Below are 13,933 nucleotides of genomic sequence, written 5' to 3' on the forward strand. Positions count from 1 at the left end.
ACAAGTGAAAAAACAAGTGCTACCATGTAGGTGCTCCATTCTGATGCCTACATACCCAGAAAGGATGTAGGTGTTTTTTTCTGGTGCCTACATTTTCAAATCCATGTGTTTGAGAAAATAGGCGCCTACCTCCAGCTTTGCATAGGTAGGTGCTAGAAATAAAGCAGTCACATCCAATTTTGGTCATGATGCAGCACCTACAACTCAAGACTGGTCTTTTACAACGTTTGATAATACCTTTTCACCTACCACAAGAGCAATTCTCAAGTTGCAAGTAGAATAGTGGTGGACGGAAAAATCATTCTGAGTTGCAATTTGGACATAATGTGGCTTTTGCTACCACATCTATGAGTGGGATCAAGGTTGCCCCACACCACAAAACCATCAAGAATCATTTACAATTGCCACTCACGAATTCAAATGATCATCAAACAAGACTTTGGTGTCTGAAAGATTAGATTTGTAATTCTAGTCCTGATGCACAGATTCCCTATACTTTGGCAAGAAAACATTGTTGTGGCACTTGCTGTGCTTCACAACCTCATCATGTAGGGTGGTGAGGATCAGTCTTTCAAAGAATTCAATGAATAACAACATGAGTAAAATTGAGCATGGGTCTGTAAAGCTCATAACAAATTTGTGCCTGTGGTAAGAAATGACCAAGGTACTGCAAATGATTTTAGAGATGATGTTGCAATAAGGATGTGAACTCATTATCAATCTCACAGAAATCATCATTGATTCAATATTGTAAGCAGACTCTTCTTGATTCTCTCAAATTCAATATATTGCTGACTAACCCAAAGCCTGCGACGGTATGGTAGAGTCCATTACATAACGTAAGGGGACGGGCAAATGAGCGGGACAGCTGATGGTCCCGGGGCCGGGGCCGAGATGGGAGAGGAATTACTCTGAAACGGCAGAAGGAAAATTTTCATTCCTTCTTCCGATCCAGTTTCTTCTTCCTCTCCTGTCTTCACCTGCTCTTCTTGCCTCTTGCTAGTCATTTTCTCATTCTCAAGACTCATAGGAAATTTTCGAATTTCTATCTCTTATATATAACTCAATCCCATATCCTGGCTATATCATCTCGCAGTTTTCTCTTTTATTAAATGGATCCGTCTCAAAAGGATAAACTTATCTCGTCCAAGAATAAATTGCATCAGATGCATTTAGAAGCTGAAGAAAAGAAGAAGATGCAAGCAGAGAAGGACCGTATTCAAGCTGAGGACAGGGCCAGACATGCTGAGTCCAGGGCTCCTCCTCTCTCTCAAATACTTCCGGGTGGCACGTTGGTGGATGAGGCCAACAACGCTGACAATGAAGGCGATCCAATCGACCCAACTGGCACGACGGGGGGTTCTGGAATCGCCAATGGTGAAGAAGGTGATGACGAGTCATCTGAAGGGGAAGAAAATGGAAATTTCAAGTTAGCTCTGAAGAAGAAGATTCAATTGAGACAAGACAACTCCCTTGTCCCCTCTCTTGGAAAGAACATACAGATTAAGGGTAAGTTATTCCTTTCCCTTTTATCGGCCTTTAGACTTCAAGTCTAATCCACGACTTCGGTCTGGAGAGGCCTCTGGCTGCCGATGGCGCCGGTGCTGGAGTCATGCGTGACCCAGAAGAGATGCTGCCTTGAGCGCTCTCATTGGGGTACCAGGGAGACGCTGCCATTGGCGCTCTTCGACTTGCTGTTATCTCTGTTAACTTCAAGACTGGCCCAATAAGTTCCGCAATCAACGCGCGATCCTCTAATGCGTAATCTCTGAGCAGAATAAGCAAAGGGGGGGCTGCTATCAGCGCCGAGAATAGTCCACGATCCTATAGAATTATCAGTTACTTACTAACTGTGTTTTCTGGTTGATTGATTCAGTTCCTTCATCGAGAGACAAAGAACCCCAACAGGGTGTTTCAATCATGGACGAACTCAACCATGCGGTCAAATTCGGGACACTAGAGGAAGCTAAAGCCGCTCTAGAGAAGGTCAATGCGTGCGTGCTGCGTGCGACGTGCGACTCACTGGGATCCCCCGAGAGCACATACCGCAATCGCCGTTGGAGCCCAAGCCATGCCTCCACCTAAGTGGCGCGAGCACCTGCTCAAGCGCCGGCGGGTGAATCCTCGGTATCTGGTTCGAAGCGGAAGTCCTCGAAGAATAGCGAGGACCCCTCCTCGTCGTCGGGTTCTTCCGGTGTTGAGAAGCCTGAGAAAAAGCCGAAGAAGAAGAAGATGTCGAAGAAACCTTCGGATCCGGATGACAGTGACTCTACCCCGTCTGAATCTTCTTCCTCTGACGACTCCTCGGCGATCAGTGCGGCAGAACTCGTATGCAAAGCTGGGGATTTCACTTTGGCAGATCTTCCTGACTTGCCCACCAGGTGGGACAAGGGCTTTAGGAAGCTCCGTGCTTACGTTCCTTTGACAGTCTTCGTGAAATCGTCCATCGAGGACTGGCACGACCTAGATGAAGATGAGAAAAAGAAGGCTAAGTCTTTGGCAGCCAAATCTACCGAGAAGGCCAGAGAGAAACAAATCACTTACGGTGAATTCATCGAAATGTGTGATCTCGAAGAACGCTATGCACGAGAAATCTATGGTCTTAAAGATTACGCCAAATATGTCGAGTCTCATAAGTTAATTGTTTCCAACTTGAAGAAGAAGCACAACTGCTGGATGGTCGCTCTCCGATACCACTTGGCAATTCGCACTGTCATTTTTAGACGCCGCAAGTTGATCGAAACCAAGGTCGACGGCAAGACGGTGATGACAGATAAGATGCGTGTTCCCAACGGTCTTCAGGCCTCGGTAGAGGAGTCAGCTAGACGTGACGCAGAACGAGCGAATGACCTCGGCTTCATTGACAACCCCTATGCGCCAGGGAAGCCTAAATTTGGCTTCAACTTCACGACTGGTAGGGAACAGGTTGAAGACTTGGTTAGCGGCAAGTCGGAAGAAACTTCTTCGATTGTTACTGGATCCTCGACCCAGAGGGGAAAAAGGGGAGGTAACGGAAAGAAACCGTTCGTGAAAAGGGGAAACTTCTCCCAGAACAAAGGTGCCAAGATTCAGGGCAATCAGGGCGAAGGTTTGCATTCGCTAGCTTATCTCATGATAAATGCGGGAGCAGTTTTCACTTACTTGTGTCTTATTTCCTATTCATGCACGTTTTTAGAAACTCAAGGTGCTGAAGGCTCCGGAACCAATGGTGGCTTTGTGAAGAGGAACAACTACTACAAGAAAAACGGTGGTACTGGTGCGCAGAAGTCGCAAGGTGCAGACACCGCAGACAAGTGAGTACCCTCTGCTTGAAGTCCAGAAATGACCCTCATTTACTGACCATCGGAAACTCCTTCGTGTCTAATTCCTTGATTGGTGCTGTTCGCGCTAATTCTTGAACGTGACTGCCATCTTCTTCCATCTGGTTGTGTGCGAATTTTAACTTGTGGTACGCATTAGAGCATGATTGTCCCTGTTTTGTTTAGAAAACAAACCTAATACATATATTCTCTTTGAAATATAAACATCCCTACTCTTGCTAGACAGTATCAGAGTTCCTGTCCCGAGCCTGCCGATAGCGTCACGTGAGAATGGAGCCTCTTTTAAACGACCTGATGATGTGATAATCGAGTCGGGTGATTCCGAGATGGAACAGTCGTCCTCCTCGTCCTCAGAGAGTGAATCCAATGATGAAGTCTCGAGTGAAGAAAGTGTCACAGATGAACCTCTACCTTTATGGGAGAGGGAAATCTTCACGATCCCGGTGGAAAACCCTCCTTGGCCTGCTCCGGTTCCTAGTAGAATGAAAATCGAGGAGTGGGAAGAGCTGATGCGTGAGGCGGGCCTGGACAAATGCATTCCCTATATCAGTAACGGTTTCAGGAACGGATTCTGCTTGGGCATTCCACAACATACTATCCAAGACTTACCGTGGTACAATCCTGAAAATCACAAGTCGGCTCTTGCAGCCAAATCCCAGATCGAGCGGACTCTAGCTAAGGAACTGCAAGCTGGTCGGATAGTGGTTCCATTCACTCATGAAGAGTTGCGGGAAAAATTTGGATTCTTTCGCTCGAACCCCATGGGGAGCGCGGTTAACGGGGATGGCTCTGTGCGGTTGATTAATGACCTGTCCTTCCCGAAAAGAGATCCAAACGTTCCGTCAGTTAATTCCTTTGTTAATAAGCACAACTATGGCACGCAGTGGGACGACTTCAGCCGTGTCGCAAGATTCTTCAGACATCACCCGGGGATATGGTTGGTCGCCATCTTTGACTGGCAAAAAGCTTATAGACAGCTTTCCGTTCATCCCTGCCAACGTCGCTTCCTGATCATCATGGATTTCCAAGGAAGACTATGGGTCGACCTTGCAGTAGGGTTTGGTGGAGTCGCGAGTTGCGGAGTTTTTGGGGCGCCGGCGCACGTCTGGAAGATCATAATGGAGAAGATTAGCGGTGTGACTAAGATCTTTCGATGGGTTGACGACAACCTACTCTTCAAGCGTCCAGAAAACCCAGTCTCGCTGGAGACGGTCGAGACTCTGAGTAACAGCATGGGGGTTCAGTATAACCCAATAAAGAATCATGAATTTGCCGACAAGCAACGGTTCTTAGGTTTTATATGGAATGGAAGAGACCACACGGTTAGATTACCGGATGAGAAACTCCAGGAAAGAAGACAGCAAATTAAAGACTTACTCAGCCCAGGCCCTTGCTCCTTTAAAACCATCGAACAAGTTACGGGTCGTCTTATCCACACCACGAACATTGTCCCGCATATGAAACCATATGTCAGTTCTCTCTATCGGATGATGAAGGCCTGGAAGAACACGGCAGCTCTTCGCCAGCTATCGGAGAGCGCTAGGAAGGATCTCCAAGAGTGGGATCTATGCCTTGGTACCTTTAATTCTCGCCCGCTGATACCGGAATTGAAAGCTCTGGAAATAAACTGGGCTGGGGATGCTTCTTCGTCCTTTGGAATAGGAGTACTGGTGGGTGAACACTGGGCGTCCTTTCGATTTGTAGACGGTTGGCAGACCAAAGGCCTGCTGGAGGGTAAGCGCTCCATTGCCTGGGCGGAAACCGCTGCTATCAGGCTAGGCATGCTAGTAGTATGCAATCTACGCAAGGTTGAAGGCCAAAGGTTCGTTGTCTGGACAGATAACACGACATCACAGTCAACCGTTAATAAGAGGAAATCCAAAGACGTTTGCGTCAACAAAGAATGGAAAGAGATACAAAGGTTACTCACGGCTCTAGGATGTAACATAAAGGCGAAACGGGTCGCATCTAAGGCCAATCCGGCAGATGCTTTATCCAGGGGAATTCTGGGCTCACTTGCGTGGAGCCACGAAGTCCGAGTGGAGATCCCGAAAGACCTGTCCCCCTTGATGTTCCAAGTCACGTTAGAGCGAACTCCTCCAAATCCTTGAGAACAGTTGTACCCTAGAAATCTCTTCATCTCCTTACCTCATCTCGATTCATCAATTCCCCTTTACAATGGGGAAGCGGAAGTCCAACCAGATCGGAGAACTCCCAAACTTACGCAGAGTCCTAAAGCCCTTCGGAGCATTCAGGAAGGACGCACTTGGAGTGGACGAATCCGAATCGGATGAAGTAAAGAAGCACTTTCTGCGAGGTGCCTGGAGCGACGGAACTCTGAAAAGTTACAACTCCGGAATCATCAAACTACACCGTTTCGCGACAGTCAAGGGCATAGACAAGGCTCACCTACTCCCGATCTCGTTCTCCTTAATGAGAGAGTAATTGAGACAAAGACGCGTGGTTGTGTTATGCGCTTATGGTTTTTCTTTTTGCTTACATCATTAAACTAGAATGACGTCATGATTTGAGTTCTTATAAAGGGTCATCACTTTCATACAATTGTAAATCCCTTTTTCTTCATCGAACTCAAATCTTTTTCTCTTAAACAATCTTCATTTATCAGATTGTTTAATCTCATTCGATCAGTGTGTTAGCTTTTATAACAAAGCTAATAACCTGTCATTCACAGGTGTAAGTCTATTTGTTTTAGTAGTTGTTGTTGTTGTGGAAAAGTAATCAAACTCAAATCTTTTTCTCTTAAACAATCTTCATTTATCAGATTGTTTAATCTCATTCGATAAGTGTGTTAGCTTTTATAACAAAGCTAATAACCTGTCATTCACAGGTATTGTTTAATCTCATTCGATCAGTGTGTTAGCTTTTATAACAAAGCTAATAACCTGTCATTCACAGGTATCTCATTCAATTGGTTATGAGCCCAGCTCAACTAGCTGTATAATCACATCGCACCACATAAACTCAAAATTTTTTTTTTGGCTATCGCACACGATCGATCGATTCATGTTCTTTCAACACACTCACACATCGTCACTCTTAACTCTATTCTTCATTTTCACTGTTTCTTTCATCATCATGTCATCTTCCGAAACTCGACTTCGAATTGTGAAACTTGATGATGATAATTACCCTGAATGGAAGGGTGACATCACCGGAGCACTCATGTCGGCTACCTTAGACGAGTTCATTGACTCTGACGCCACCCCTGTTCCGGAACCACAAGAACGACCTGTGCCTCGTGAACAGAAAGTTCTCTATGAAGCCTACGTTATACGACAACGCAAAGCAGCGGGAATCATGTACTCTCATATGAGTCAACAATACCAAATCATGGTCGAATCCGAAGGTCTTATCAGTAAACCTTTAGACATCTGGCTCCTTATGAAGGAAAAATTTCAGTCGACCACTTCCAGCAGTAAAGGCAGAGCCTACGCATCATTTTTCCGCATCAATTATCAATCATTATCTCAATATTTGAAGGACTGTAGATCCTCTCTAGCTCTCTTACACGCCGTTGGAGTCAACTTCACTGATGACATTCACGAAATCTTTGGTGAAACCATCGTCGCCAAACTCACCTGTATGTACTTAACCTTACCGAACCTATTGGAAGATACAGCAGTGCGTATCAACCAATAGACTCCGTACAGCGTCTATTAGAAATCCCTAGCTAGATAAGTATATCTATTGGCCTATTCGAAAATTGCTAAGTCCCCTAATCATCAAGTGCAACATATAGATATTTCACCACCATTACAATACTCTCACCACCACAACATCTAATCTTACCACCCACCACACCATCCTACCACCTCAACAGAAGTCGCACCCCTCGAGACAAAATTTCACCACCTCAGGTAAAATCTTACGACTCCAATTGGAAATCACCAGCCTTAAGTGAAATATTACCACCCAGGATAAAATTTCACCACTCAAGATAAAATGTTACGACTTGGAAAACAAATGACCATCCTGAAGTGAAACCTCACCAACTCAAAAAAATCACAATACGTTATTCAAAACTCGCATTCACCACCACAGAAACTTACGACTTCATTTGAGATTCACCATCTCAAACTAAGCTCTTACCACCTCCTTACCTCACAAGTGTCACATACTCCAGCTACATTCAACAGTCACTCGTCAAGGATTCCTCTCTCCAAACCATTCACCATATACCTAACCACCTATTCAGTTCATCACAATTCCAATGCGTCCTGGACTACGAAGTAACGAGAATGCCACCGGACTATTCCGACCAGACTCCTTATACAGTCTTAGCCTCGATTCACAAGACCACGACGGGAACGAAGAGGCCAGTACCCCCCTCGAGGACAAAACCGCCGTGCTAGACGTGGTGGACACACTGGCTCTCAAGGTGCACGCCCAAAGCGCCGTCGAACAACTCATCCAACAGAATCTACCCCACCTATTCCCACCAACCAAGAACTACCTGACGACAATGATTCGCTACTCGACGAAGCTGACGATACACGCCCCACTTTAGAAAATTTCCATGACCTCGGTGTTCGATGGGGACTGGCACGTGCAGAGCAATACCTCGCTGAGCTTACCATACCCAAGAACAACAGACCATCCGCAATCGGGATCTTCGAAGCTCAAGCGCTCCAAGCTTCTTATAACCTAGACAAAACTATGCTGTGTCTAGTTCTCAAATGTAGTCGACAAACGCTCGACGAGGCATTGTAAGTCTACTTTATCAAATACCAATCCCCCATCCTGACTCTCATCTTCATTATCCATCTCATTTGTGTGAATACCTCTAGACTTGAAGGGCCCCTGGCTCGCGAACCCAACATGTATACTAACTATCAAACATACAGTGTTGTAGCTACCACCACCAAGAGTACGTCAAATGCCAAATGAAAAATTGATGTTTGTAACGTTTTGCTGAATTTAACTCCATCTCTCTACCTGTAGTGCCACCAAAAGGTGTTTCGGAAGGATTTGAAGAACGAAATGTTACGGTCGGCAAAACCTGGAGTTCTTACACCAAGGAGGAACAAGACATATTCAGCCCACGCCTCTTTGAACCCCTTTGCATCGCCACCAGCGAGGCTTACGCACTCACCCAAACCCCACTCGGTATTCCCAACTCTCTACCCGATCACGATGGAACCAAACCCGAACACAAGTCCCACGTTGAAGCTCTCGGCGTCGAAGAGGTGACACTTTATCGGCCTATATTCGAGCGCCTTGTCAATCTTAAGAAAGTCTCTGGTGACTTGCATGAAGGCCGCCTATGGAGGCACAGCAGCAAATCTCGCAGTAGGACCCGCGAGCAGCTATTGAAGCTTGAGATCAGTAAGGTAGTTCGCCAGGTGAGTACTTATCATGAAATATATCATGTCCATAGGATAACTGACATTTGTACCATTTGCTACCCCCACCGCACAGCTTCATGTCTTAAAAATTCAACTAAACCTCCAATTCCACCTTCTACTCGCCAGCTGGAACCCTGACTCGCCAACTACCCGTGCCCTATTTCAGGACGAGCACTCATCCTGTGACCGCTGGGTTCGAGGCCAGAAGAAGAAACATCTTCTGGAGTGTTTCTCTTTCGATTCGACTAGGGCTCCCGAACACCTCCGCCCCACACGTGACCAACCCAAACCCTTATCGGAATCTGCAGCGCGCCAAGCTGCCAAAAGGAGTGAGCTCACTCGAGCCCTCAACAACTTGATAGGTAATTCTGGACAAACCTGTGTCTTTCTGTGTACATCAAACTGACAACACAGTGTGTCCTTTGTAGAGCCCTTTCTTCGCGGAGGTTCCATAGGCCAGGGTGACGCACACCCCAAAGGTTCCGATCTGAAACAAGCCTTCGAGAAGAAGACATTCCGCGGAGAAGTCAAGCTCACTTTCCATCGCACTCCTGACAGATTGGTCACTGACGACATGCTCTCCAAAGGACCTACCAAGCTAACAAATGACGAAGTCCAGCATTGGCTTGATGACATCGAGTTTAAGAGGTACACACTCATGAAGGTCCCTGGAACAAAAGCATCTGGCAAGCATAAGCGGGCCAAACGGGATGATCAGCTCACCGCAGCAGAACGAGCACTCGATGACTCTCTTTTGAATGAAGACACTCGAGTTTTAGACCCTCAAGTTTTGATTTTGAATGAAGACTCTCGAGTTAATGAAGACTCTCAAGTTTCAAATGAAGACTCTTACGTTTTGAATGAAGACACCCAAGTTTTGAATCAACTGCTATTGGGCCACACCTAGCACATGCTATGCTAAACCGTGATCTCTCATTATCCTTCTATGCTACAATACGCTCTAATAATCTTCACAGCCTTTGTATTCTACAATTATGGGGTCTTCCATGTCCACAAAGGTTATTCATTGAGTATGTAGTTATGTTACTCGATATAGCTCTTAAATCCTTTGCTTTTTTTACGCCTGCACCTACCACATGATACAATACCAATTGCGCGAAAATGTCACACACTACATAAGTTAATCACGCCCCTAAGTCCGTCAAATAGTGCTCCTTGAGTGGTTCTTGGGACGAGCACTAATTGACTAAGTTCGTAGGACCTGTATCACACCAAGCCCAATGCAACCAAGGTGCAGCGAGGTTTGCCACAATGATATGCTTGTAGCACTGACTTGCTTGTACCATAGACATGCTTGTATCATATCAAATGGTAGTAGCATATCTCTGTTCTGTATGTTTATACTCTTAAGTAATTATGTCCATAGGTCAACAAAGTGCCACGTGTCCCTGTATTCCCGAGGACCGCGTCGTCGCAATTTGGATTCAATACAAATAGATTTTTCACCACCCCCCGCTTTCAGCCGCTCCCCTCACTTTGCAAATAACGACCGATTCATTTTGTCAGAGGTATGTCACAACTATGTATATCTCATATCATTCGATTTCTCATATAACCGCGCTGACATGTGTCTGTGTTTTCAGACCGTAGCCTATGAACACGGAACGTAATCATCAAACAAAAGTACAATAACAAATTCATTTCACGATATCGAATCTTTTCTTTCTTCCCACTGTATTCATGAACTTGTTCAGGTCTATTTACGCACATAGTTCCAAAATACAACTTTCCTTCAATCTTCTCACCCTTCCATTTGAACCGATTTTCTCATCCCCCTACTTGCGTCCCTTTTTGAAGGCGAACAACGACCAAACTACTTTGTCTGAGGTGTGACATCTTTACCTCCATACGCATCTCATATCACTGATCTAACTGTGTTTCTTAACTTTCCAGACTTTAGCTCAAACGCTTTGATAATTAAATCATAATAACGCATCAACCAAAGGTACGATTATCAAAATCAGTAACCCATTTCATTTCAATATTTCTGTTGCTTTCATCAATCACCTATCTTGCTCAAAAGCGCTATGTTGATACAATGAGGTGAGAACATCCTTGGAGATAACTGGATTTGGTTTCCTAATGTGGGACGTTACAAAACCGTAGTCTCTGATGTGTTCTCACCTCATTGTATTTGCACAGCAGCCCATGAGACAGGATATTGAACCACTTGACCTTCCAGTATACTCCATACTGGTGACGTTCCAGTATACTTACAAGCTCGCATGATTTTTCTTTCACAGATGACCAAAGGAAAGCCGAAGAAAAACAGATCGGCCAGCAGTCAAAAGTATTCCAAGATGAAAAAGAACCAACGCAATCGATACAAACCCAACTATTACCCGATCAATCATGCGAATAGGAAGGAAGAGCGAGAGACCGATTATGAGGAGCTTCGACAAATTATATCTGAAGAGTTCGGTGTACCAACCGACTGCCGTCTCTACTTCCTCAAGAAACATGATATTAAGAACTTACCCGACCGTCCTCGCATTCGAATCACCTTTGGCAATTCAGTCATACTTGATGCTGATACTTGGGAGGTGATACAAGTCATTCGCTTCCATCCTTTTGCGGACATGCCAACCGAAAAGCTTGATGAGTTCAACTTTACGGTCCAAAATATATACAACCACACGCTCGCTCGATCAGAGGTTTTGATTTGCGGTTCTGTCAAGGGCATCGAGGACTGGGGTGAGATGCGTTCAGCAGGTTTTCGAGCAGGCTTCGATAAAGGTAGAACCTTTGGTGAGTAGGGTTGTCCTCTTGGTTCCACTTTGAATTGCTCGGTTCAGTTACTAAATTCGCTTGAGATGACAGGTGTCACAGCGTTTTCTGCTACCACTGGTCGGAATGAACATGCGATCTTCGAGGACCAGGATCGAATGCTCGAAATGGCATCTATCAACGAAATCCTGGCGGAGTCCATGGCGGACCTCTGCCTGCATGCTTACCAGTCCAACCGGGCTTTGGCGATTAAATACTCCGTACCCTCCTTTGCCGATCCTACATGGGCGGAATCACCGAATGCCAACGTGGTGGGGTCCAGCATCGTATGCACACGCGATGGATTCAACAACAACCCGCATCGTGATCATGATGCGAGTGCCTACGCCTACGGTCTCTTCGCCCGCATTAACCGTCTGACTGGGGAGCTTCATTGGGTATCTAAGTCCGATTATCTAGGTGATGTTGAGGGGTGTCGATTCATTATCGACGAGTATCATGTCGAGGTTTTATTAGACGCCTGTGATGGGGTTGTTGAAACCATCTGGGCATTGGGTGAGTTACATCATACCTCTGCTTCAACAACATACGATGAAGGATGGATGCCCATCCACCCTAGAGACTCTCCAATTACTAGATTTGGGTGTTCCTTACAAATCAACAAGTCACTAGTCGGCAGAATTGATACTTTGTTGAAATTAAAAGAAGGTAAATCTGATGCTGAATGGCAAGAATTCAAAAAAAAAGTCGTCAAGTGTTATGAACAAGAGGTGGATGTAAAACTCGATAAAATTCATAATCCCTCTCAACATTACAAAAGCAAGAGTGCTAAAAGATGAGCGATTCGTAGATTCTCGTTGTTTTCCATATCAATAAAGTTCAAGTGTCTGTTTGATCAAATTGTCTTCAATTCTCCGTCCAGTTGTGTGATAATTCTTTTTGTATGTTTCCTAACCTTATGATAGGAAAGCACACATGTCAGAAACGTAAACCATCGATAGGAAAGCACACATGTCAGAAACGTAAACCATCAGTCGCATCTAAGCCACAATGAAAGTACAAGGAAGTGAGGTTGTTTTGCACATTCGTCTTTCATAGATAATAGTAGATAGAAGAAAATGAAACAATTCTATTAACCACTTATCACTGTGTTTTATGTGATTCAAAGTCGGTGTTCGTTCTAAATTGGCATTGTTCTATATATTTGATAAAGTGGTCAAACATTTTATTACAAACATTGTAATAAAAGAAATTACTCCAATGAAGTATTGAAGTGCTTTTCAATGTGATTTGAAAAGCACTAAAACGTTTTACCAATGTGTTCAATGTTGTGTTTAAGATAGCATTTAATTTTGAAACTACTTCAATGAAGTATCTAAGTTCTTTTTACTGTGTTAAACCATTTGTCACATTAATTGTTATATTTAATATACTTTCTTCAAAAGAAATGATAATGTGGTCAAACATTTTATTACAAACATTGTAATAAAATGACTCCAATAAAGTATTGAAGTTCTTTTTAATGTGATAAAACGTTTTACAAATGTGTTCAATGTTGTGTTTAATATAACATTTAATTTCGAAAGCACCTCAATGAAGTATCTAAGCTCTTTTTAATGTGTTAAAACATTTTACACATTAATTGTTTAATGTGTTAAAACATTTTACACATTAATTGTTATGTTTAATATACTTACTTTCTTACAAAAGTACTTCAATGAAGTATCTAAGTAATAATGTGATCAGATATTGTTTGAATCTGTTTGATTTGTGACAACATGCTTATATAGTTTGGAGTTATGAGATAAATTTGACTTTGAAAAGAAAATTAACAAGATGGTATTGATTCTCAACTAGCCAGGCAGAATCATAACACGGCACGAAAGAACTTTGAACTCCGTCTGACAATAAGACGTCTCCTTCATAAGTCACATATTAACAAGTAAGTCTGTCTATCATTTATCAGGTGTCTAACAATAAGAAATCATACGGCCAAACAGCTAAGAGGTAAGACCAGACCAATAATTTAACAATGTGAAATCATAAGGGCACACGGGTCAAACATTATAATTTGATTTCATGTTCTCTAAAGATTTATATTGATCTTTTTTCGATCTTGTCCAATGCGGTTTCATTTTCTAGTTGGATTTGTTCATAATAGGAAGAATCATAGATGTCAGAGCAAAGCATCTAAATGGAGGATATCATTGAAACATATCACACATACAAATGTGTGAATCATCAAGATTTGGACACGATTCAATGAATGTTAAACCCTGGAATGAAAATTGCATGCCATATATCGTGCCTTATATCGTGTTTGTGGGTGAAATTTCTCTTGGTGTTCCAAACGTCGCTGGAACATTGCAATGGCCCTTTCAGAGTTTCGCAGGTCTCGCGCTTGTTGGACGAGTAGTTGGCGCTGTCGAGGGGTGACCGCCCGTGGTAGTGGCCGTCGACAGGCAAAACCCAAAATTATTCGATGTGACACCATGATGA

The 13,933-nt window shown here is 43.9% G+C and overlaps 2 protein-coding genes across 2 annotated transcripts; both read left to right on the forward strand.

Annotated features, from left to right (window-relative positions):
* Positions 1–1,112: 1,112 nt before the first annotated feature.
* Positions 1,113–3,588, forward strand: MELLADRAFT_109134 (uncharacterized protein; the record flags this gene model as incomplete). Its single annotated transcript, XM_007412998.1, has 6 exons — positions 1,113–1,509; positions 1,877–1,986; positions 2,143–2,328; positions 2,992–3,088; positions 3,176–3,293; positions 3,543–3,588. 6 exons carry the CDS (start codon positions 1,113–1,115, stop codon positions 3,586–3,588), a joined length of 954 nt encoding a protein of 317 aa, XP_007413060.1.
* Positions 3,589–10,932: 7,344 nt separating this feature from the next.
* Positions 10,933–12,273, forward strand: MELLADRAFT_90014 (uncharacterized protein; the record flags this gene model as incomplete). Its single annotated transcript, XM_007412999.1, has 3 exons — positions 10,933–11,455; positions 11,528–11,989; positions 12,032–12,273. The coding sequence occupies 3 exons, from the start codon at positions 10,933–10,935 to the stop codon at positions 12,271–12,273; spliced, it is 1,227 nt and encodes a 408-aa protein (XP_007413061.1).
* Positions 12,274–13,933: the final 1,660 nt, after the last annotated feature.

The sequence above is a fragment of the Melampsora larici-populina genome (assembly GCF_000204055.1).
Source record: "Melampsora larici-populina 98AG31 unplaced genomic scaffold MELLAscaffold_34, whole genome shotgun sequence".
Taxonomy (NCBI): domain Eukaryota; kingdom Fungi; phylum Basidiomycota; class Pucciniomycetes; order Pucciniales; family Melampsoraceae; genus Melampsora; species Melampsora laricis-populina.